Source organism: Arachis hypogaea, chromosome 9 (genome assembly GCF_003086295.3).
Source record: "Arachis hypogaea cultivar Tifrunner chromosome 9, arahy.Tifrunner.gnm2.J5K5, whole genome shotgun sequence".
Lineage (NCBI taxonomy): Eukaryota > Viridiplantae > Streptophyta > Magnoliopsida > Fabales > Fabaceae > Arachis > Arachis hypogaea.
In genome coordinates, this window is record NC_092044.1 from 104,824,883 (window position 1) to 104,851,365 (window position 26,483).

Below are 26,483 nucleotides of genomic sequence, written 5' to 3' on the forward strand. Positions count from 1 at the left end.
TTGGTTTCATTGGGTGTAGGGTCGAATTCGGGTCTAATAAATAGACCCGGTATATATTTCGGGTCGGGTCTGAGTCCTATTAAATCCGGCTTCACCCGGCCCATGTGCACCCCTATTTTCACGTGCTAGTTTATAAGAAGATATTAAAATAATGTAATGTTAATGGTTCGATTTTTATTCGGTTTTTATTCGGTATAATCGAAGCCAAAAAATGTATAAATTTTATTAAATTTAAAATCAGATTCGGATCTAATAAATAAATCTAGTATATATTTTAGATCAGGTCTAGATAACGTTAAATTCGGTTTTACCCTGCTCATGATGAAGAAGAAAAAAACTCTCGACAAAATATATTTTAAGGAAAAAAAAAGGAAAGGAAACATTAGAAAATCGTAGGATTAGAATTTAGAAGCAGAAGAAAAGACACCCTGGAACAAGAAAGAGTCGAGCAAAAGGCAAAACCGGTTCCTCCGAATCCAAACTTGCAGTGTGTGTTTGTGGGTCCATTTCACAACAACTGCTGCCACCATTCAAATACAAAATCTCCACCCACCACCACCGCCGCCGCCGCCGCCGCCTCCTTCTCTTCTCTTCTCTTTCTTTCTGATCTATTTTTCCTCCTTCTTCTTCTTCAATTGCAACACCATGGGAATTGCAGTGGGAGGAGCTGATTTGCTGAGTGAGAAAGCATCCATGATGAGGGAGTCTCTGCAAAAGAGCCAGACCATCACTGACAACGTTGTTACCATCCTAGGTTCCTTTGATCACCGCCTCTCCGCCCTTGAAACCGCCATGCGCCCCACTCAGGTCAACCTCTGCCCTTTTTGAAACCTTAACTATTTGGATGCTTTTGGCAAATTGGGAGCTTGAATTTGCGTTCAAATTTTGATTTTGGGAACTGGGTCTTGTTTGATTGACTTGACTTGTCTTTGACTTGAGTTGCCATTCAATTTTGTGATTTTTGGAGCAACCTTTCTGGGGATCTGGAAAGTGGCTGGATTTGGGGGGATGTTGTGTGGTTATTGAATGTTTGGATCTTTTCAATTTGGTGTCTGCAGATTAGGACTCATTCTATTAGGAAAGCTCATGAGAATATTGATAAAACTTTGAAGGCTGCTGAAGGGATTTTGGCTCACTTTGATCAATACCGCCAGGTTGATTCTCTAGTTTATTTTCTTGATTTTCATTTTGGCATTCTTTCCATAATGTTTTAGCATGTTCATCTTTGATTGTGTTGTTTTGATCGATTGCAAATGTGAAGGCCTGACCATTCTCCCATTCTAGATGTTATTTTAGAATTTTGATATGGATAGCTAAAATGTCTTCTTATCTCAATGGAATGTAAATTCAAAGGAAAAACCTGCATAATCCATACCAATTAGTCAACTTCATATATAGAAGATTGAAAGCACAAAACAGATCACAGTACTCCACAAATTTCCTACAAACCTTATCAATTTGCTGTGGCTCTGTGTAGGAGTCACATTTACCAAGAGATGTCAAAGAGCTTGAAGGGTATTTTTAATGCTGTGCAAATGTGATCTGTTAGAAGATAATGCCATTTTTTTTAAATTTTTTTATATTAAAGTTGCCCTGTTTTCGGCTTTGAACATTAGTGCTTTGAGTAATTTTCATATCCACATAACAGAAAAAAAATGTTTCATTGGAATAAAACTTCAGGACTTTACTTCTATTTGTATGATTTTTTTTCCCCTGATGTTCATTTCTATATAACTTTGTTTTCCATCCTCAACAATTCAATATGCAGGCAGAGGCAAAAATACTTAAGGGGCCACATGAAGATTTGGAAAACTATCTTGATGCAATTGAAAAACTGAGAAGCAACATCCAGTTTTTTGGCAGTAAAAAAGGTTTTAAGAGTAGTGATGGTATTATCTTCCACGCCAGTAATTTGCTAGCTAAAGCCATTTCTAAGCTTGAAGATGAGTTTAAGCAGCTATTGTCATCTTACAGGTTTGTATATATTTCTTTTCTTAACATGTGGCACATTCAGCCAAGAGCTCATTTTGTTTAATTTTCTCTTAATATGGATAATCTTTCAGCATGTTCAACCAAAAAGTTCATTGCTTGCATTGTACTATCTAAATCAACAGCCATTGGTGGTTACGGTTAGGAAAATGACATTTCATATTATAAATCATTTTTTAATTCAATGGCAAGATAGCAAACTGTCTCTTTACACTTCACATTGCATTTTGAAGTGCGTCACCGTTGTCTTTATCAATGTATGCTCCATTTATTTCTTTAATACTTCATTTTGTTCCTTTTTTTTTTCTAATGAGTTTTGTACTTTTATGACCACATAGGTTTCATAATGTTGTCTGATTGCTCGTGGAGTGCGAGTTGAATCATGCTTTCCTTGATGATATTTATTTTAACAATATCTTCTAAGCTCATAACATTTAAGGAGATGAGTTTTGTGGGTAAAGGATGGTGGTTTCCTTTAGTCATATTTTGGCATCATGCCTGTGCTGCATCATTTCAGTTATGCACTTTGAGAAAGTTCCCATTATTGAGGGGTTAAAGTTTTCATTTGTTATTTATCTGTGATTATAGCAAACCTGTGGAACCTGAGCGCCTCTTCGATTGCCTTCCAAACTCTATGAGACCGTCATCAGGATCACCTAGCCAGGAGGGTGATCCTACGGGAAAGAACCCGTCTTCTAATCATCATTCCGAGTCGCACAACAACAATAATGCTGATGCTGTTGTATACACACCTCCTGCTCTTATACCACCAAGAATTTTGCCACTTCTACATGAATTAGCGCAGCAAATGATTGAAGCTGGACACCGGCAACAGTTGCTCAAAATATACAGGTAATGCTCTTTTGTTCAATTGGTTGGTACAATACATACAGAAGGGGAAGGTAGCATTGCTTTCCTGTAAATCTGAGAAGCTGTGAAATTTGTTGAGCATGAAAATTATTTTGATCCATTAATTGGAATCAACCCTATGAAAGTAGGAAGAAAAATGGGGTAAAATCCAACACAAAAATTTGACAATAAATGATAAGAGAAGCAGTTCAGGCTCACAGGTGAATCCTCATAGCAGCTTTGTCTTCATAAAAAGGATTTAATGAATAACTTAATGCATCTAAAGTATACTATTAACGATCAAGGATAAGATCTCTGTGACTTAGAGAGTGAAGATGAAATCATTGATCAATTATCGTTACACTCCAGAAAAGTTTTAATTCATTTTTCAAATGTCACGTGGCTGTTAAAAGGATAGGAAACTGTTCCTTAGATATTGTAGATTAGGAAAATGTTAATCCTAACTCCAAGGGTTGATATTAAGTACTTAAACACCTATAAATACAAGTTTCCAACAATAATTACTATTAGTATTATTACTGCTGCTATTTATACTTGTTAGCATTTTTTGTTATGCAGAGATTCCCGTTCTAATGTGTTGGAAGAAAGCCTCCAAAAGCTTGGGGTTGAGAAACTTAACAAAGATGATGTTCAAAAGCTGCAATGGGAGATTTTGGAAGCCAAAATTGGAAACTGGATCCATTTCATGCGTATAGCAGTAAGAAGATTGTATAATTGTTCTTTTCTTTACTCCTTTTCATTTTGGTTCAAATACTTAACCATACATGGACAGGTCAAATTGTTGTTTGCTGGCGAGAGGAAGGTTTGTGATCAGATATTTGAAGGCTTTGATTCACTTAGTGAACAGTGTTTTGCTGAAGTGACTACAAACAGTGTCACTATGCTACTTAGTTTTGGAGAAGCGATTGCCAAAAGCAAAAGATCCCCAGAAAAGTTATTTGTTCTTTTGGACATGTATGAAATTATGCAAGAGCTTCATTCAGAGGTATATCTTTTGAAATCTTACAAGTCTTGCTCCTGCCACTCTGTTACGTTGTTCCATAAATCTCAAGGGTCTATCTGTAAATTTTCATGTTATATTCAACCGCCAATGGAGATTTTCCTTGTTGTAACATAATGTTGTTATTGGCTATATTTCATGATGTAGAGTAGCTTTGGTATCTGTTTCAATTTTGTTATAATCTTTTTATCAACAATTTCACTTCTCAATTTGCAGATTGAAACACTTTTCAAAGGCAAAGCTTGCACTGAAATAAGAGAGGCTGCAATGAGTTTGACGAAACGACTTGCACAAACAGCCCAAGAGACATTTGGAGATTTTGAAGAAGCTGTTGAGAAAGATGCTACAAAGACTGCAGTGACAGATGGAACTGTTCATCCTTTGACAAGCTATGTAATTAACTACGTCAAGTTTTTATTTGAGTATGTTCCTCCCTTCTATCTTCTGATCCCAACCATATTATCAGATTATTGCTAGCATTCTGTCATGTTTCTCACTAATCACTAAGTTGTTTGCCACTATTTAATATTTTTTCTTCATACTTATAATTTTTTAAGATGTTTCTTTATTCTTCAAACTTGTTCTTCCATTTATTTGCCCGAATTTCTTTAACCGTTGCATTCTAGCAGATGCTGAAAAACAAGTACTAACCTGAGAAGTTAATTTTGCTTAGAAATTATGCATCTTCACTAAGATACATATATTGGGGTATCTCGGATTCTCTTTTATGTTGGATAATATGGGAAATGTGCAACCAGTGCAATCGATACTTTGTTTGTGTGTCTTTGCAAGTTCTCATGGGATCTTTATTATTGATCTTAACATATTTGACCTGATCAGTATTCTATAAACTTTTCCAGCTACCGATCCACCTTGAAGCAACTTTTCCAAGAATTTGAAGGGGGAGATGACTCTTCGCAATTAGCATCTGTAACGATGCGAATAATGCAAGCCTTGCAAACTAATTTAGATGGGAAATCAAAGCAGTACAGGGATCCTGCATTGACACATCTTTTTCTCATGAATAATATTCATTATATTGTCAGATCGGTTCGTAGGTATGTGATTGGGCATGTAATATTGGTTACATGTTTTTTTTTGAATTAAAAAATTCATAGTTTTATTGCATGCTCTACTGGCTCAGATGTTTTTCACCTAATTTATCCTCTTCGATTTTAGATCCGAAGCTAAGGATTTGCTGGGAGATGATTGGGTACAACGACATAGGAGGATTGTTCAGCAGCATGCAAATCAATATAAAAGAAATGCTTGGGCAAAGGTATTGTAACTTTCTAAGATGTTACTTGGGTATTTGGTTACGTTATATTTTCGGTTTATTGATTTTAATTTTTGATGGGAAAAGGCCCTCCGTATTTATGCCGAAATCGAATTTTCATTTTTAAACAAATAATCTCATTCCTGGCCGATTAAGGGCAAACTATGCTGGGCGTTTTCACCTCTTATTGACGCCTCATCCTGTATCCGCATCTCAGAAAGCTAAGAAATTTGTTAAGAGTTTTCCATCTATGGGTTGGAATTACTGAGAGAAAGATCGTCTCGCTAGCTTAGACTTTTCGTTGCAAGGCTGAGAAAGGGAGTCATTTTTTTTTAATTTTAAAAATGTCTTCTTTTACATATTTTTTTATTTAAATCTTTGTGAAATCATCTGGCCAAGGTCTCAGAATGTACTGTGTGAATGCTGAATTTTGATTCTTCCGGATCGCAGATTCTCCAATGCCTATCTATTCAGGGCCTTAACTCATCAGGAGGTGGTAGTGGTACTGCCGGTGGTGACGCTGCAGCCGGAAGTAGTAGCGGTGCTTCAAGGGCACTCGTTAAGGACAGGTAGCCTTTCAGTTGCTTCTTTATGAAATTCCATTCTAGGGGAAACTGTTATCTGTCACTGTTCCAAACATGTTTATGTGTTATGCGTTATCAGGTTCAAGACATTTAACGTTATGTTCGAGGAACTCCATCAGAAACAATCTCAATGGACAGTTCCTGACACCGAGTTGCGCGAGTCTCTTAGGCTTGCAGTTGCTGAAGTCTTGTTACCCGCCTATAGATCATTTGTGAAACGATTCGGGTGTGTTACCGATGCACTCTTAACCAACTCTTTAGTTTTATGTTCTTGAATATGATACCTTTTTGTTTCACCATAATGCATAACTTGGAACTTACTTGCATTAAAGGCCTCTAGTGGAAAGTGGAAAGACTCCTCAGAAGTACATCAAATACACGGCCGAAGATCTAGACCGAATGTTGGGCGAATTTTTCGAAGGGAAGAACATGAACGAAACCAAGCGGTAAACAAGCTGCGGATTAAGGTGGGATGATTTATGTACAGAGGTTCACACCTTTGTTGCAGCTTAGTTCTTAGTTCTTTTTTTTTTTTTTCAATGGTAGTTCCCCAGTTTGTGTATGGTGGCTGAATGTATTTTACTTTTTATTATGGAGGATTAAAGGGAAAATGAAAAGTTCTCGTTTGTATCAATTAGACTTTTATTTTTTTGGCAAGGAGTTTAAGAACCCTGAGGGGGGATTTTCTTTCTACTATTCCTTAGTTTTGCTGTATAGTATGTTTTTACTGGATCATTGTAAAATGTTTGTTAATTCTTCACTTCTTTTTTTTTTTTTAATACAAGTTGTATACTTTTTTTTATACATTTCATTTTATAAAATGCTCACACCTTTGAGATTTATCAAACTAGTGAAAATACTAAAACATCTTTTTATGTGTGCTTGTCACATGTATTATTTAATTTTATCTTATTCAATAGAAAGTTTTGGTAATTATTTTTCTATTTCTCCAAGCTAAGTTCTCTATATATAGCGATTTTAGGGTTAAAAGCAATTATTAATCAGCTATTTGCGTATAAAAATATGTATTATGTATTTCATAATATTTTTAGAATAAATTATTTTGTCAATTTTTATAGTTTCATCAAATTTGTAATTAAGTTCTTATAGTTTAAAAGCTTCTAATTAAATTTTTACACTGTTTTAAATTTTGTAATTAGATTTTTAATGTGTTAAAAATATTAGAATTAATAAAATATTTTTTTTTTAAAATGAAGATATTCACGCTCAAGGGTTAAGGGCTAAATTTCTAAATTTGATTTTTTTTATTTTTATAATATTCTATTAATTTTAATATTTTTTATAAAATAAAAATTTAATTATAAAATTTAAAAAATATAAAAATTTAATTAAAAATTTTTAAACTACAGGACAGAATATTTCTCTTTAAAATAAAGGTGTCCACACTCAAGAACTAAATTTCTAAATTTGATCTTTTCTTTTATAATATTTTATTAACTCTAATATTTTTAGCACAGTAAAAATTTAATTATAAAATTTAAAAAATATAAAAATTCAATTGAAAATTTTTAAATTTTAAAAATTAAATATAAAAATTCAATTTAAATAATTTTAAATTTTATTATATTACTGACAATAAATTTAATTATTTTATTATGACATATTTTATTATATTAATGATTTATTATTTATTTTAAAAATATGTGAATCAATATATATAAATATACACAAATATATACTTAGTTTAATGGTTAAATATATGGAGCAATATTGGATTAAAAATATCTTCCACAAGATAATTTTAACATAATTTAAATTTAACAGCATGATAAAAGAGACCAGTGTATATTTATAAAATAGAAACAAAAAAATTGTGTAAGTTAAGTTAATACTCAAAATGATCTCTGAAATTTAATGACAACCTCAAATTGGCTCTTGAAATTTCAATTGATTTAATTTAAATTCCCAAATTTTAAGAAGTGATTCATGTTAGCTCTTCTGTTAATCTCCATTAACGGGCATGCTTACCTGAAACCTTAAGTGACACGTGGACTCATTACGTGGTCTGATAAGACTTTGCTGACATGGAAAAAAAGTTAGTTTAGCCTCAATTTAGCCTCTTTTAATGAACATAAAATCCTAACAAGTGTCGAATTCTAAAATTGAGATTGTTGTTTGGGTATTGGAAAAGATGGTGGGGAGTACCAGTCAAGGTTCCGAAAACTACAACAAGTCTCATTCACATGAAAATTTGGGAAGGAATTCAAATCGAGCTAGAGTTGAAAAGGTTCCACACTGGTGTGGTTGTGGGATGCGTCCCGTTCTTCGTTGTTTTGGAACAGAAACAAATTCAGAAAGACTATTTTTTGGATGTCCAAACTATAATTTAAGTTCTTGAATTGTTTCCTTCTTGAATTTACCTCTCTTTTTGTAATGCATGCTTAATTTATTTTGTGGTTCTTGTTGTGACAGACCTCTAAGAAAAGATGGTGTGAACTTTTTGTGTGAGCAAATGGTGAAGTAGAAGAAGATATGACTGGAAAAAATGAAAATAAAAATAGCATTGAGCATTGGAAGATGAATGTAGGTTGAAGGATTAGTGCAATAGAAACTGAAATTATAATTTTAAAAGTATAGAAGAGTATTTTGAGTTTTTCTCTTGTTTTGTTTGTAGTTATAGTCGTTGGCTATGACTTGGGTGTAGAAAAATGATGAATGAAATTTAATTAATGTCTTTACAATTATGTTTTTTCAATACAAATCTATTTTATAAATTGTAAGTTGTGATGAAACCTGCAAATTTACTAAAGATATTACAAATATGTACGATTTTGTAAATCGAAAGTTGTGACTAAACCTGTAAAATAAAATGGTAAATACAAAGATAAACAAGAGACTGATAAAGTATATTACAAATCTACAAATAAAATTAATGAACCAACTTGTCATATATATATCAAATCTCTAAATTGTAAAATAAATTATAATAATAAACATTGAATCTGATTTCATAGGTCAACCATAGTCATGACAATGACCATTCCAACACATTATAAACTAAGAGTGATATCTAGAGTATCATTATTACAGACACAAACCCAAAAGACTATTTAAAAGGTTCCCAAATACAATCTTATACAAGACATTACAAAAGACATAAACAATCATTGACACAAACTTCAACCACAAAACAGCCACGAAATAACCTCAAAACACATAACTTCGGATTACATTTATCAAATTCATCCACAAAAGACAATATAATTTAATCTCTATTTTTTCGTGGGTGCTTTGAAACTCGGAGTGGAGACAAATTTCATAAATCTTGTCAACCTCGATGTTATCCCAAAACTAGCTCCTTGCATTGGGTCCACACTCCGGAGTTGCTCTTTTTTTATGCGACAGCTTATTCCGCCATGTGAGTGGAGGTGGAAGTGGAGACACCTACATGTAATTAGAAGTATTTGATAATTTAAGAATAAACACATGATATTTTCATAAATGTAATTAATTAATGTGTTATATAATATTATCTGTTCTATAATTTCTGCCTGTGAAAAAGTGAGTTGGGTGATGTCAATCTCTGAAGCCCATGGAACATCCACAGTTTGTATACCAGTAGTTGCCGCAACATCATTGTATGCATTTGCGTTAGCTCCATCTTGGAATTTGGATTTAGTTACAACAGCTGCTGCAGTATATTGAAGAAATTATTATTATAAAGCTCAAGTTACATATCTTTTGCACGTTCGATATAAAACTCTGTTTATCTTGTTCATAGTCACCAAGGTCTTCAAGAAGCAATTCCAGGAACCACCTCTAGTTCTCCTTATTCTCGACATCTATAATCGCCCAAGCAATCAGATATATATGATTGTTGGCATCCTACCCCACAACTGAAAGTATTTGTCCCTCGAAATGTGTCTTTAAGAAAGCTCAATCTACACCAATCAATGGTCGACATCCGGCCTCGAATCACTTTTTGCAACCATCCAGACAAATATACATTCTTTGAAATATTAGGTCGTCTTCAACCTGTGGAATCACTCCAATTTTGACTATTGACCCTAGGTTGCTCTTAAGCAATGTCTCACCATAGTATCTAAGTCTACCATATTGTGCGACTGCATCACCATACACCATATTTCTTGCATCTATTAAGGCTCTAGTCAAAGAGGATTTGTTCAAATCCAGGTCACATCTCCTCTTAAAATAAGCTGCTACCTCACAATGCTTCAAGTTAGAGCATTTTCTTAACTTTTTGACTAAGTTCTGAGCAAGCCACTTCTTATTTGCTATCCTGATTTTGTTCTTCCTAGGACATTTATGCTCATTGTTGAACGTCTTTAACTGCCAGCATATCTCCTCATGGTCCTTAGATGCATATGCAACCAATGGACATTTAACTTCTTCATTCTTCCACTTGCAAACTGTCCTCGCCCTGTATCTTTCATTTTTTCTGAATTTTATTTGCCTCCCCTTTTGAATGGTGAAGTCTCTCACAGCTTCCATAAATTCTTGTTTGGTGTTAAATTTCATTCCAACTTGGAGCATCAACTGTCCAAACCAAGCACTTTGTGAGAATATTGAAAAGATGTCATCACTTTCTTCCTCACTAAGTTCGTCTTCAAAATCTGGAGGGAGAGGGAGGGAGGGTTTAACTCTTCCAATTGCCAAGAGTCTTTTCCATCAGAATCATCATGCATTGGATCATAAGCATCATAATATGAACCATCATTGTTCCCTAACACTTGTAACTAGTCCACCTCCTCATTAGAAATCTCTACTACAATTTCATCATCTTCCACTAACACTTTCTCTTTTTTCTTCTTCTAGGCAGACCCTAGTACATGTTTGAACTTCAAATTTCCCTTCCTTACTTAAAAAATTCTACCATCAATATCAGAGTCACTTGAGCTTTCAAATGGGTCAGGCCTATATAAGCTGTCTTCTACAGAATTATATGAGTCACTACTACTGCTGGTTCGGTCTCCACCATCCTGACTTTTTACTATTTTACTTACTGATCTAGCAGATGATCTGGTAATAGGTTTGGTCTTGTCAGAATTAACTAAAGTGGGTTTGGGTTGGGGCTTGTTTGTAGGCTTAGTGGTTGTCACTTTAGATGATGGTTTGGTTGCAGATTTAGATGATGTGTGGTTGGTCTTGGCAGAATTGGTTGCAGTGGGTTTGGATTTGGGTTTAGGTTTGAGGTTTGTGGTGGTGGATTTGGTTGAGGTGAGCTTGGATTTAGATAAGTTGTGCTTGGCTGGTGGATTAGGTTGGGCCTGGGTTGGTGATTTGGGTTGGGCCTAGACTAGTGGTTCTCCTTGGGCTTGGGCTAGTGCTTTGGGTTGGGCCTGGGCTGGTGGTTCTTCAGTGGGCTTCGTAGCTGAGACATCATTTGAGCTTTCTATTGGATTAGGTGTGGTGATAGGTGCATCCTTGTCTTCTTCAGGAGCAATGGGAGTAAGCTCTATTAACTCAAGTACTTCGCCATCATGAGGTTGAGAAACTCTATGTTCAAAATTAAGTGGACTCTTTCTTGATTCATTCTTGCAAGATAGCACATCTCTAACAATTCCTTATCATGTGAAATTGCTCTCAGTCTACTCTTTAAAGGTCTATCAGGAATAAGCCACCAACATTCAACAATGTCAGTATAACTTAGTTCCTTGTAGTAATTTCTTAGTGAAAATACATCCAATCTATCTTCATCTAGTCCAGTTAATTCATCCGTGTTGTCCCTTTTGTAAACTACACTGCCATCATTCTTTGTAACAAAGCTGCCTCTATGATGATAGACAACGATTATCAAATCACCAATCTACAAATATAATTCAAACAATTAACAACTTATCTTCAAAATCTAAGGCCTTTTATGTCATGCATCAACTGACTCTACATTAACATATGCTAAGCAATCTTTTTTCATAACAAAAAATATAAATATTTATATACAAAAGTGATCACTGTAATAATAGCTACACAAATTTTTGCTATCTATAATTAACAGCTACGCATTATCACATTGACAAATATAATCTATTTACTCATTCATGAATTTCTTATTTTATATTTTAGAAAAAAATATTATTACAGAAAACCTAAGAAAGTTATTTGTCAAAAAGACACTGTTAACACTAATCACAGTTAAAGCTCAGCTATTGGAATCATTAATAAAGAGAAATTGGTACATAAAGAAGTGGTAGACTTCACTAACTGGATGTGTTTTCTTCTCAGTAATACAGTTAACATTAATCATAACCAGTCTTTAAAAAATAACCTCTAACAGAAGATGATCAATAACTAAAATTATCTACTTTTACAATGCATCCAATCCATTTGAGCATCAAATAGAGCACAAAGCAATGGCCTGTAAACCCCAACCAAGAGAAGACACAAAACATAACATTGAACCCAAACGTAAAATGGTTGCGTTACTAACCTTTTTGGGAGAAACGGTGGTGTGCAGGTTTTTCTTCCTCGTTCTAGCAAACGGGAACGAGTGCGATGAGCTTTGTCAGCGACCTACAGTAGCAGCAACATTGATCTTTCACAGTACGGTGCATGCGAGAGAATGAAAAAGAAGAAGAGTTTTTCTGTTTGAGTGGTTTGATCATTATTAATGAAGTGTAGGTGAATTTTAACCCCAAAATGGCTAGAATGATGTCGTCTGAAGAGAGATTACGTGCCAAGAAAGAAACGACATTGTTTAATAAGGCTAGGTGTCAGGCCCACGTGTCACTTAACATTTCAAGTAAGAATGCTATTAATGAAGATTAACAGAAGTGCTAACGTGAGTCACTTCTTAAAAATTGGGGATTCAAATTGAGTCAATTAAAATTTTAGGGACAATTTTAGACTGTCTCCAAATTTTAAGAGCCATTTTTAGTATTAACTCGTGTAGGTTTGATGAATCTAAAGGGAGTGTGAGCATAATAATTAATAAACAATGCAAACGTAGGCTTAAAATTTTTTGTATGACTGATGTTTTGTATAATACTCTAAAATGGAGATTTTAGGTGAAATTTAATAATACGAGGATGAATTTATTGTAGGATGAGGCAGATTATATATATTTGTTTCTTCTAGTAGCAAGAAGCTGAGAAATATTTTGAATTATTTTTTAGTTTTTTTGTAGTTTGTCAAAATTTTAAATGGACGTATTATAGAACACGTGGCGGTAACAACGTCTTTTACTATCATGCAAAAAATTAAGAAACAGTAATAGTAAGCAATGGTTAGCTTTTCGCAGCTTGTAAGAAGTCAATATCTTCATAACTAGGCAAATTACTCCCACGCTCCATATATCTGTAATACATTAAATTTTAGTCTATATAAAATTAATTTTTGGCAAATATATGTAGAAGATGAGAGTTTTTGATCTTTACAATCTCCATCTAATTTTGTGCCATCTTATTTTATTAGGAGAAATCACATTCTCTTTATAATCTATCTATTTATAGTTAGGGATATTTATTATTTTTTAAAATTAACTTTTTGTTAAATTAATTTTTTAGTCTCTATAATTTTATTACCTTTGTAATTATATTCTAACACTTTAAAATTTTTAATCAGATTTTTACACTAATTTAAAATTGTAATTACATTTTTATCGTTTTAAAAATATCTAAATTAATAGAATATAATGATACATTCGATAGTGATGTGAGATAAATGAAATATAGATTCTGAATGTCCTGATCTTAGATCCTGCACGGATGGGATTTGGTGAATGTCAGGGAATAGTGGGTTGCTGGAAGATGGATCTAAATAAACTCTAGGAATAAGGGTCTTTCGAGTAGGTGAGGTGAGAAAGGGGTGGAACCACCTATAAGAACTCCAACACTCAAGTCAGTGTCCGTACAAAGGCGGCTATTAGGGTTAGGTAGGGTGACGTACCTGGGGAGAGGGGTAGGGCCCTCCCCTTATATATTCTATACTCGAGTGAGACCCACAGGAGCGGACCCTCCTTTCTGAAAGCTTCCTTCCAGTTGTCCAGGCGCTGAATCAGGTAGGAAAGGAGGGGATTCGCGGGTCAGGGGACCTGTCGGGTCGTCTTCCCGGTACCCATGTCCGATTCGCTAGTGGACTGGGCCAGAACATGAATTATGGATAAAATTTCTAAACTTCAACTTCCTCTGATATTTAAAAAGATGAAACACTATTTTCTTCTCGTCTTCAACACAAGACTAGACGTGTGAAGAACAAAGGTATACCTACAAAAGCAACGAATTATTTTTCTTTTCGTTTGGAACCACTCATCACATCTTTTTTATGATCAATATATTCAAAAATGTTATATTTTTGACACTCTACAACAAATAATATATCTCTTACTAAGATTTACTCCAGCAAAAGATGAGAGCACCATCATTGCTTTATAAGTAAAGGTGGCAAACGGGTCTAAATCTGTCGGGCCGGCCCGTGTAATCCGCCAAAAAGGCGGGCCGGGTTGGAAAATTAGGACCGCCAAATAGTAAAATCTCACTTAATGCGCACCGCTTAAACCGCGAGTTTTGGCGGGGCGGGCTTTCCCGCTGGGTTTAGTATTTTTTGGCAAGGGGTATTTTTATAATTTTTTGCCAAAACCCAACTTCTCCCAACCCAATTTACAAGAGAATGAAGATGAAAATTGAGTATTTTGGATTATGTTTATTTTGTTTTGGAGACAACATTTATAATTATGTTTATTTTGCTTTGGAGACAATATTTATAATTATGTTTTGGATGAAAACTTGGTTTATAATTATGTTTATTAGATATTTATAATTACAAAAATTTTAATATTCGTGAATATAAAAATTATAATTTTTTTATGCCTTTAAAAATTATAATATTTAAAAAAAGGATATTTGGCGGGTTTAGCCCGCCAACCTGCCAGCTCGCCGTTAGGCAGGATGGAGTGGGATTCTAGGACCGCCTCACTAGACAAGGTGGGCCACCCCGCCAAAAGGTGGACTTTTGGCGGAGCGGGACGGGGCGGGGTGGGATGGGACGGGGCGGGACGGACTTTTCCGCTTGTCACCCCCTACAAAAATATAGGTGTCATATCATATTAATACTCTTTATCTCAAATTTTATAAAAAAAAAAAGATAATTTAGATTCATATCGTTTTATAATCATATTTATTTTGAGATTATTATTTATATAAAAAATATAAAATTATTTTTAGTGACGTGTTAATAAGTAATTAGATTGATGTAAAAAAATTCTTTTATAAAAAAATTGAATTCTCACTTTGTTATGAAAAATTAAAATTTTTTGATTGAGTTGTCTTATTTAATGACTAGCTAAGAAAATTAATCTAAAAATGTTAAATAATTAATATTTTTATATTTAAATTAGTATTAAATAAGTTTTTATAATGTTTTTTTTGTTAAAAATGTTAGTTCCTGATAGGGGCTAACTTTTGTAAATATTTTTATTATTAGATCCAAATTCAATGTGGTGTTAAACTAAAAAATTATCCATCAGGTGTGTAATATATTGTGATAAAAATAAATTGAATGTCCATTTATGAGATTGGGCGGCTAATTTTTCCTACATCGAAGGAATAGTTTATCAAGGCAAATTGAAAGTTAATGAAAGGTCGAATGGTTGAATATTTGTATGTATAAATAGGGGACGAATCCTCACGTAACATACACACAGCAATAAAATCTTCTTCTTCTCTTTATATTAAACTTCTCCTCCCTCTCTCATACGCTACTAATATATAAGAGTAGTAAATATATAAGTTTTTATTATTATAGTGAGATAATTATATTGGTGAATATCAAAACTAGAGTCTTCTATTTATACTTATTTACTTTATATTTATTATATCTTCATCAGTTATTTATTGTACAACATGTTATCAACACGAGACTCTGATCAAATTTTTAGAAAGACTTAGGTAACAAATTTTCATTATGTTGAAACTCTCTCATCTTAAATTCAATGCTCTTGATATATCTGAAAATAATTATTTATCATGGATACTAGATGTTGAAATCCATCTTGATTCAATGGATCTTGGAGATACCATTAAGGTTGAAAATAATGCATCCCAAAAGGATAAAGCCAAAGCCATGATTTTTCTTCGTCGTCATCTTGACGAAGGATTGAAAAATGAATATCTCACATTAAAAGATCCTACAGATCTTTGGAAAGACCTTGAAGAAAGGTATAATCATAAAAAAATGGTAATACTTCCTCAAGCCCGATATGAATAGACGCACTTGCGTTTACAAGATTTTAAATCCATAAATGAATATCATTCTGCAATATTTCAAATCACCTCACGAATGAAATTATGTAGGAAAAAGATAACTCGCCATGATATGTTGGAGAAAACTTTCTCAACCTTCCATGCCTCGAATGTGCTCCTGCAGCAGCAGTATCGAGAAAAATGGTTTAAAAAATATTCTGAGTTAATTTTTTACCTTCTTGTTGCTGAACGCAACAATGAGTTGCTTTTAAAGAATCACGAAGCGCACCCTGTTGGTGCCGCCCCATTTCCTAAAGTAAATGCGGCAAATCATTACTTCAGAAGAGGTAAATGGCAAGGTTTTAATAACAAAAAAAATTATGGAAGGAAAAGGAATTATATTCAAAAGAGAGGATCTCACCAGAAGTGGGATAAAGAAAGAAATATCAGGCAGAATAAATCAATAGAGGATAAGTGTTTCCATTGTGGTGGAAAGGGCCATTGGTCATGTACCTGTCGTACACCAAGGCACCTAGTCGATCTTTACTAGGCATCTTTGAAAAAGGACAACAAGGAAAAAGAGTCAAATTTCGTTTCAAATGATGCTGAAAATTCCACCACTCATTATGATGTATCTGATTTTTTTGAGGATCCTGAAGGAAATATTGGCCATTTGATCAATGATGGAATAGTTTAATATGTGGGATTGTTAAGTATCTATGTAAATAAATAATGTAAGGAACTTATTGTTAAGTTTTATTTCCTATGTATTTAAGTTTCAAAAATGATGTATATAAATAATGAAATATTAATGTTTATGAATTTTGAAATCATTAAATGTGTCATGTTTTAAAATAAAATTTTAGTATATGACATTATTTTTATGTACAGTGAAAAATAATTTCGATCAAGTATTCAATTTAACTATGCATACTACTCATTTTACTATTATTTGTCTTTGAAGAAAATGGCAAGGATATAAAATGAAGATGTATGTCTTGCGGATAGTGCAAGTTCGCGCACTATTCTCAAAAGTGATATATATTTTACCCATCTTGTGTCAAAAGAGGAATATGTTAATACTATTATTGGCTTAGGCAATGTGATAGAAGGCTCTAGAAGAGCTATAATTTTGTTTCCTGGAGGAACAAAATTAATAATAAATAATGCACTGTTGTCTACCAAGTCTCGAAGAAACTTGTTGAGTTTTAAAGATATTCGCCGAAATGGATATCATATTGAGACTATGAATGACGGAAGTCATGAGTATTTATGTATCACAACTCATGATTCAAATAAAAAGGTTATATTAGAAAAGTTGCCCTCACTTTCATCTGGTTTATATTATTCCAAGATTAGTGCAATTGAATCACATGCCACTGTAAACCAGAAGTTTACTAGCACAAATAAATTCATAGCTTGACACGACCGATTGGATCATTCGGAAACAACTATGATGAGGAGAATTATTGAAAACTCCCATGGACATTCACTAAAGAACCAGAATATTCTTAAATCTAGTGAATTTTGTTGTGCTGCATGTTTTCAAGGGAAGTTAATTTTAAGGTCATCACCAGTAAAGATTGGATTTGAGTCCCCTGAATTCTTAGAAAGGATTCAAGGTGATATATGTGGACCTATTCATCCACCATGTGGATCTTTTAGATATTTTATGTCCTAATAGATGCATCTTCGAGATGGTCACATGTGTGCTTATTATCTTCTCGCAACCTGGCGTTTGCAAGATTACTGGCTCAAATTATCCGATTAAAAGCACAATTTCCAGAAAATCCAATTAAAGCAATTCGTCTTGATAATGCTGGTGAATTTACTTCCCAAGCTTTTGATGCTTATTGTATGGCTAATGGGTTAGCAGAATCACTTATTAAACGCCTCCAATTAATTGCTAGACCCTTACTTATGAGAACAAATCTCCCAACCTCGGTTTGGGGGCATGCTATTTTAATGCCGCAGCACTTATTCGTTTGAGGCCAACGAGTTACCATCAGTTCTCTCCTATGCAATTAGCTTTTGGCCAGTAGCCAAATGTTTCCCATTTAAGAATATTTGGGTGTGTGATATATGTTCCCATTGCACCACCTAATCGTACCAAAATGGGACCCCAAAGAAAATTGGGTGTATATGTTGGATATGATTCTCCCTCTATAGTGAGGTATCTTGAGATACAAACTGAAAATGTATTTAAAGCCCGGTTTGCGAATTGTCATTTTGATGAATCAAAATTTTCAACATTAGGGGGGAGAGAATAAACTTTCTGAAAAGGAACTTAATTAGAATGCATCATCGTTGATGCATTTAGATCCTCGATCTGGGCAATGTGAACTAGAAGTTTAAAAGATTATACATTTACAAAGAATAGCAAATGAATTGCCTGATGCATTTCCTGATACAAAGAGGATATCCAAATCGTATATACCAGTGGAAAATGCCCCAATTTGAATTGATGTCCCAGTTGGACAAATTACCACCGAAGCAAATACATGCCAGAAGCGTGGCAGGCCTGTCGGTTCCAAAGACAAAAATCCTCGAAAGGGAAAAGAGGTAAATAATATTCCTATTGAAAAAGACATAGTAGAGACACCTGCAGTTGTCCAAAATTTTGATATAGTTTTAACGCCAGAAGACGTTCAGGTACCTAAAAATTATGAAAATAACGAGATCTCGATAAATTATGTCTTTACAGGAGAAAAATGGAACCGAAATAAGACAATTGTCAATGAAATATTTACATATAATATGGCATTAAATATCATGCATAAAAGTAAGGATATTGAGTCAAGATCAGTCGAAGAATGTCGACAAAGGAATGATTGGCCAAAATAGGAAGCCATGAAGACTGAATTAGACTCACTTGCAAAACGTGAAGTCTTTGAACCTGTAGTCCGTACACCAGAAGATGTAAAACCTGTTGGATACCGATGGGTATTTATGAGAAAACGAAATAAGAAAAATGAAGTTGTGCGGTACAAAGCCCGACTTGTGACACAAGGTTTTTCACAAAGGCTCGGTATAGATTATGAAAAAACGTATTCCCTTATAGTGGATGCGATAACATTGCGTTATTTGGTCAGTTTATTTACATATCATAAACTGTATATGCATTTAATGGATGTGGTAACAGCCTATTTATACGGCTCATTAGATCGGGATATCTATATGAAAGTTCCTGAAGGACTAAAGATATCTAAACCATCCAATGAATATTCGCAAGGGTTATACTCAGTCAAATTGCAAAGATCTTTATATGGTCTGAAGCAATCTGGACGAATGTGGTATAATTGTCTTACTGAGTATCTGGCCAAAAATGGATTCAAGAATGATGGTATCTGTCCATGTGTTTTCATAAAGAAATCTGCATCTGGATTCATTATAATTGCTGTGTACATTGATGATTTAAATATCATTGGGACTCCTGAAGAGATTCCAACAATTATAAAAACTCTAAAAGAAGAGTTTGAGATGAAAGATCTTGGAAGGACTAAATTTTGTCTCGACTAGCAGATCGAGCATATAAAAAATGAAATCTTTATTCATCAAACAACATAAACAAAGAAGATCTTGAAAAGATTTTATATGGATAAGTCACATCCCTTGAGTACCCCAATGATCATAAGATATTTGGATGTGAAGAAGGATCAATTCTGTCCTAAAGAAGAGAATGAAGATATCCTTGGTCCTGAAATACCATATCTTAGTGCCATTGGAGCGCTAATGTATCTTGCTAATAATACACGACCTGATATATCATTTGCTGTGAATTTACTAGCAAGATATAGTTTCTCTCCAACCAGAAGACATTGGAGTGGAATCAAGCAAATCTTTTATATCTTCATGGAACGGTTGATATGGGATTGTTTTATCCATATGATGAATCTAAGTCACAATTAGTTGGCTATGCAGATGCTGGATACTTGTTTGATCCACATAAAGGGAGATCTCAAACAGGATACCTATTTACATATGGTGGAACAGCTATATCATGGAGGTCCACGAAATAGACGATTGCTGCAACATCCTCTAATCATGCCGAAATACTAGCGATTCATGAAGCTAGTCGCAAATGTTTTTGGCTCAGGAGTTTGATCCAATATATTCTGTCATCATGTGGACTGATTGATCATAAGATAGCTCCAACTGTCATGTTCGAAGATAATACAGCATGCATTGCTCAACTTAAAGGCGGATACATCAAAGGTAATAGAACAAAGCATATTTCTCCCAAATTTTTCTTCACTCATGATCTTCAAAATCAAGGGACAATTGATATTCAACAGATTCGCTCAAGTGACAATCTGACAGATTTATTTACAAAGTCACTCCCAAAATACTCCTTTGAAAGATTGGTACATGAGATTGGGATGCACCGATTTCGAGACATTAAATGATGTCGAGAAGAGGGAGAGACTGTACTCTTTTTTCCTTGATCAGGTTTTTTTCTATTGGATTTTTCTTGATAAGGTTTTTAATGAGGCAATCCCCATCATTACAGGATATTGTACTCTTTTTCCTTCACTAAAGTTTTTTCTATTGAATTTTTCTTTAGTAAGATTTTAACGAGGCATATTCCTAAATGGACATCCAAATGGGAGTATTGTGATAAAAATAAATTGAATGCCCATTTATGAAATTGGGTGGCTAACTTTTCCTATACTGAAGGAATAGTTTATCAAGGTAAATTGAAAGTTAATGAAATGTTAAATGGTTAAATATTTGTATGTATAAATAGAAGATGAATCCTCACGTAACATACACACAGCAATAAAATCTTCTTCCTTTCTTTATATTAAATTTTTCTCCTCCCTCTTTCATATGCTACTAATATATAAGAATAGTAAATATATAAATTTCTATTATTATAGTGAGATAATTATATTGGTAAATATTAAAATTAGAGTCTTCTATTTATAATTATTTATTTTATATTTATTATATCATCAGTTATTTATTTTACAACATAATAGGCCATTTGGGGAGTGGCAGGTGGCAGCAGTAAGTTGCAAATCGTCAACGCTGTTAGGTGTAAAACGGTGTCGTTTTACAGAAAACACCAACGACATTTTGCTCTATATGTGTAACAAGTGTACACTCTCTCTCCCACCCAAAATTAACCTGAAACCATTCTTATCTGTTCTTCTTTCTCTTCAGTTCTCTTTCTGTCACTTTCAAATTCTCAACCCCTCACCCACAAGGCCACAACTACTAACTCGCTCAACAAAACGTCAAGGGAGGCTAAATCACTAACTCAACCACTAAATACACACAAATAAGTAGTAGTTAGTTATTGTAATTATTTAATTTTTTAAAGCTGAAAGTAGTAAAAAAGATCATTTATAATTTATTAATATTATTTTATTATTAATTAGCACTCATCTAGTATTTTTACCCGTAATAATATTACGAAAATATAAATTTTTTAAAATTATGTCAATTTTGTCCTGAATTTTCGATATTATAGATTATAGTATAAAAGATTGATAGAATTAAACTACTTTTACAAAAAGATTGTAGGGGACAAAAGTCCCCATACTAAGAAGACCAAGATTTTCGTAGATAAAAAATCAAATAATAAGATTTTTAGTTATTATTTTCATGTGAAAGAGTTTGATTTATTACTAATAATTAATTTTAATATTCATTATCTAAAATTTGAAACAATTTAACTTGTATACTTATAATTAAGTGTTAAGTCTATTGCATAAATAGAAATAATTAATTTTTATGTTTGTTATTTAAAAATAATATTTTTCTCTCTATGTATATAAAAATATATTTAGATATTAGTATAAAAAAATTATATTGATAATTATAAAATAACTCAAAATAATTTTTTTTAAACAATTAAATTTTAATTTTAACTTTTAATCATAATATTAGTATTTTTTTAAATTATAAATAATAAAATTATATTGATAAAAAAATTATATTGATAATTATAAAATGAACTCAAAATATTTTTTTAAACAATTAAATCTTAAAAAAATTTTAACTTTTAATCATAAAACAATTATATTGATAATTATAAAATGAACTCAAAATATTTTTTTAAACAATTAAATCTTAATTTTAACTTTTAATCATAATAAATATTCGAAAGAAAAAAATCAAAATATAGATTAGAAAAATAAATAATAAAAAATTAAAAATAAATAAAAAAATTAAAAAAATGTGCATATAATAATAATATTTTTATTTAAATTATATTATTTTGTTAATTTTATTTTTTGTAGAACAAAAAGATAGAAAAAATAGTGAATGAGAGAAAAGAGAAAGAAAAATAAAGATGAAGACTGAGAGATGGAGTTTGTTAATTTTAAAAGAAAAAATTTTATTTTAATTATAATAAAAAAATATCTGATGACACATTTTGATTTATTAAATTATTAATATAAAATATAAATTATAAAATTTATATAGAGTGGGAAGAGTAGAGAGAAATAAAAAAAAAAGGGCGAAGAGATAGATGAGAGAATTTAAGAAGGGAGTTTATTAATTTTAGAAGGAAATATTTTTTTTCTCAATTTGAATAAGAGAATGTCACGTGACACATTTAGTTATTAAATTAGATAATAATATATAAATATATCAGAATTATATATAAAGTGAGAATGGTAGAGAGAAATAGAAAAAAAGGGAGAGGTAGATAAGAGAATTTAGAAAAGGAGTTTATTAATTTTAGAGAAAAATATTTTCTCTCAAATTTAATAAAAGTGTCATGTGATAAATTTTGTTATTAAATTAGGTAATAATATATAATATAATATAATATAATATAGTTATATTTTTATTTTAATATTTTAATTTTAATATAATTAAAGAATGTCATGTTGCACACTTTGATTGTCAAATTTATAATTATTCATTGATAATGATATATAAAAGAGATATAGTGATTGAAGGAATGATAGGGATAAATAAAGGGAGAGACTAGGGGAGAACTTTTTAATTTTGGAAGGAAAGATTTAATTTGATTTTAATTGCAATGAGGGAATGATATGTGGCATATTTTCGTTGTAAAATTAGTAGGGATGAAGGAAGAATTCTTTAATTTGGAAATAAAGATTTGATTTTAATTGTAATGGGGAGTGACATATGGCACATTTTGGTTGTAAAATTAGTAAAAAAAGATAAAACTTTTTAATTTTAGAAGAAAAAATTTGATTTCAATTACAATAAAAAAATAATATATGACATATTTTTATTGTAAAATTAAATATATATATATATATAATAGATAAAATAGTTGTTAATTGATTAGGACAAGTTAAAGAATATAATTTGTTATTGTAGCTGTACTAATATTACAAGTACTAGTGTTAGAAATGTTGTTAGTATATATTATTAATTAATTGTCGGTACATATTTATTTTAGTAATTTTATTTTTATTTTAAATTATTTTAAAAAAAACAGAATTATTTATTTAATAGATGTTAGTATATATTTTTTAGTGATTTAGCTTTTGTATTAAAAATTTATTAAAATTTATTAGCATTGATTACTATTAATGATTAGTATTTATTTTTAGAATTTTTTATTTTACATGAAATATTAAAAGTTTCAATTATTATTAATTTATATTTTTAGTTATTTTAGATTTATTCGAAATATTTAATAATAAAATTGAATTATTATTAATTGTTAGTACATATTTTTAGAATTTTATTTTGCATTTTAATTATTTATTGAAAAACCAAAATTATTATTAATAATTTTTAGCATATATTTTTATTAATTTTATTTTTATTTGAAATATTTATTAATAAAAAGATAAATAGAATTATTATTATTATTATTATTATTATTATTATTATTATTATTATTATTATTATTATTATTAATTTTTAGGATATATTTTTAATAAATTATCTTTTATTTAAATATTTAATTAAAAAACAACCGTATTATTAATTATTAGCATATGTTGTTAACTAAATTTAGTTTTGCACTACAAAAAAACACTAAAAACTGTTAGATTTATCGGTAGAATTCTTAAAAAAATTCAACAGTAATAATATTATCGTCAGTAAAAATCTGATAGTATAATTATAAATGTCATCGGTAATTATTTATTGACAAAGTTTAGGAATTCGACGCTAATTACTGTTGGAATTTTTCTAACGCTAATTGCTTCTAGAATGACCATTTTTATTTGCTAACCATCGTTGAAAATTTTGTTAAAAAATTTCGATGAAAATATTATGTAATAAAATAATATTAAAAAATAAAAATTATGCTACCACATTTATCTCACACAAAGTCTGATGGTAATATTTTTTAATAAATTTTTTTATGACTTTAATCATACTCCTCACTTAAGTCTAGTCTTATTGTATTCCTATGTCTGATTTTGTTGGAAAAAATACCAATTTAAAAAAGAATATATAGTAAGAAAGATGATATGAATATAAAACACAACATATATAAAGTAGACCAAACAACATATGTAAAATTTTGTTTTTGGTTTTTCCATGGTTGAGAGTGGTCATTGGTTCAATGCCTGCATCATACAAAATGGTAACAAAGATGGAAATTGTTCGCATCAAATACTCAGATTTATCCATCAATGCATCATATTCTTAAAAGTATTATACAACAGAGTTTATAATTAGAGAGAGATATGAGTTTATAATTAGAGAGAGATATACTTTTAATGGCTTCTAAAACATGAAAAACTATGAAGTACTTTGAAAAAGAGTGAATCTATGATAAAAACAGTGATTCATGTTATTGAGGATCAACTGAAAAGCGTGCACTTCAAAATAATAAGCACTTTAGGATTTTTTTTTTTAATTTAGGCAAACAAACCGTTATTCTTCAATATTATTAGTTCATACAAATATAAGCACAAAGAAATGAAAATAAATATTATTAGTTCATTATTAGTTCATAATGAATAACTACAACTGAGTCATTGATCAAATACAAAAGGACAAACTACAATATGGATGATGATTACTAAGAACATGCAAATCTAAAAGCTAAACATAGAAATAAGCCCTTTTTCAATTTATTAGTGCTTCAAAAGTGTTGAGATAAATGTCAGAGAAAATTTCATTCTCTTCTTTTACGGGATGTTAAAAAATGACACTTTTCTTTCCTCTATTTTATAAAAGTATATATTTTTTTTTTAATTTTTAAAAAATCTCCTCTTTAATCTATTTTAAATTTTTTGTGTTAACTAATATTAAATTTATCTATTTTTTAAGAAAAAATAAATTATTTTTTGAAAAAATACCCATTAACAAAAATTTTATTTTTTATCATTAAATTTTACTTATTAAAATATCCTTTAATAAATTATTTTTTTATTGATTAAATTGTATTTTTATCAAAATACTTTTAAAAAATTAATAATTAAATTATTTTTTTTTAAGATACCTATCCTTTAATAATTTTTTAATTATTAAATTGTGATTTTATCAAAATTTTTGTTAACAGTTATTTTTATATTTTACTATTAATTTTTCAATATCAATATATATTATTTTAACATTAAATAAAAAAATTTTACCACTGTATAATAATTAATATATATTGACATCGAAAAATAATCTTACTAAAATTTTTTATTTAATGTTAAAATAATATATATAGATATCAAAAAATAATTAATAGTAAAATATAAAAAAATTGTTAACGAAAATTTTGGTAAGATTATAATTTAATAATTAAAAAATTATTGAAGGATATTTTTGAAAAAAAATATAATTATTAATTTTTTTAAAAATACAATTTAATCAATAAAAGAATAATTTATTAAAGACTATTTCAGTAAACAAAATTTAATAATAAAAAATAAAATTTTTGCTAATTAGTATTTTTTAAAAAAATAATTTATTTTTTCTTAAAAAATAGATAAAGTTAACATTAGTTAACACAAAAAGTTTAAATGGATTAAAGAAAAAATTTTTTAAAAGTTAAAAGAAAAGAGAATATACATTTATAAAATAAAAAGAAAGGAAGTGTTATTTTAGTATCTCACAAATAATACAATGGAGTGAAATTTTCACTAAATGTTAACATAACAAGCATATGCAAGTCATCCAACTCGTCAAATGAGAATTTTGGAACCTCTATATGGCCTCCAACCCAACTTCTTCTCTTCTCTCAAATTCAATTCCCCTATTTTAATAGAAATTTAAATTGACTTTTCGATGAACAACATTTTTATAGTACTTAACATACACCAAAAAATCAAGTGATACAAAGAATAAAATTTGAAGGAGCACCAAGAGAGATTTTATAATCCTCATGAATTCTCATGATCATCACTAAGCTCAAAGCACCTAAGTAATTGAGATTCCGTAGAAAAAAAAAAACGGACAGTAAATAAAGTGCAGTACACATTTGAACAAGAGCTTAATGTCTCAATGTTAAAGTACACTAGGCAAATCTTAAACTGTATGATGATCAAGAACAATTACAAAAGTAAATTTCTATGTTATTAATATCTGAATCATGGCCTAAAACTTGCACAATCGTACCTCTATAGACTTCTATGATTCTTTGCAATAATTTATAGGCTACTTGATCTTACCTAAATTGAATAGCTTCTTGGAAAATATAATGCATCCATAGAATCATCTAT

The 26,483-nt window shown here is 30.8% G+C and overlaps 1 protein-coding gene across 1 annotated transcript; it reads left to right on the forward strand.

Annotated features, from left to right (window-relative positions):
- The first annotated feature begins 329 nt into the window (after nucleotides 1-329).
- On the forward strand, nucleotides 330-6,566 carry LOC112711464 (exocyst complex component EXO70A1). Its single transcript, XM_025764128.3, has 12 exons — nucleotides 330-807; nucleotides 1,059-1,154; nucleotides 1,769-1,974; nucleotides 2,578-2,841; nucleotides 3,418-3,556; nucleotides 3,632-3,844; nucleotides 4,076-4,281; nucleotides 4,720-4,917; nucleotides 5,039-5,138; nucleotides 5,586-5,704; nucleotides 5,799-5,945; nucleotides 6,052-6,566. The coding sequence occupies exons 1-12, from the start codon at nucleotides 646-648 to the stop codon at nucleotides 6,167-6,169; spliced, it is 1,968 nt and encodes a 655-aa protein (XP_025619913.1). The 5' UTR covers nucleotides 330-645; the 3' UTR covers nucleotides 6,170-6,566.
- Nucleotides 6,567-26,483: the final 19,917 nt, after the last annotated feature.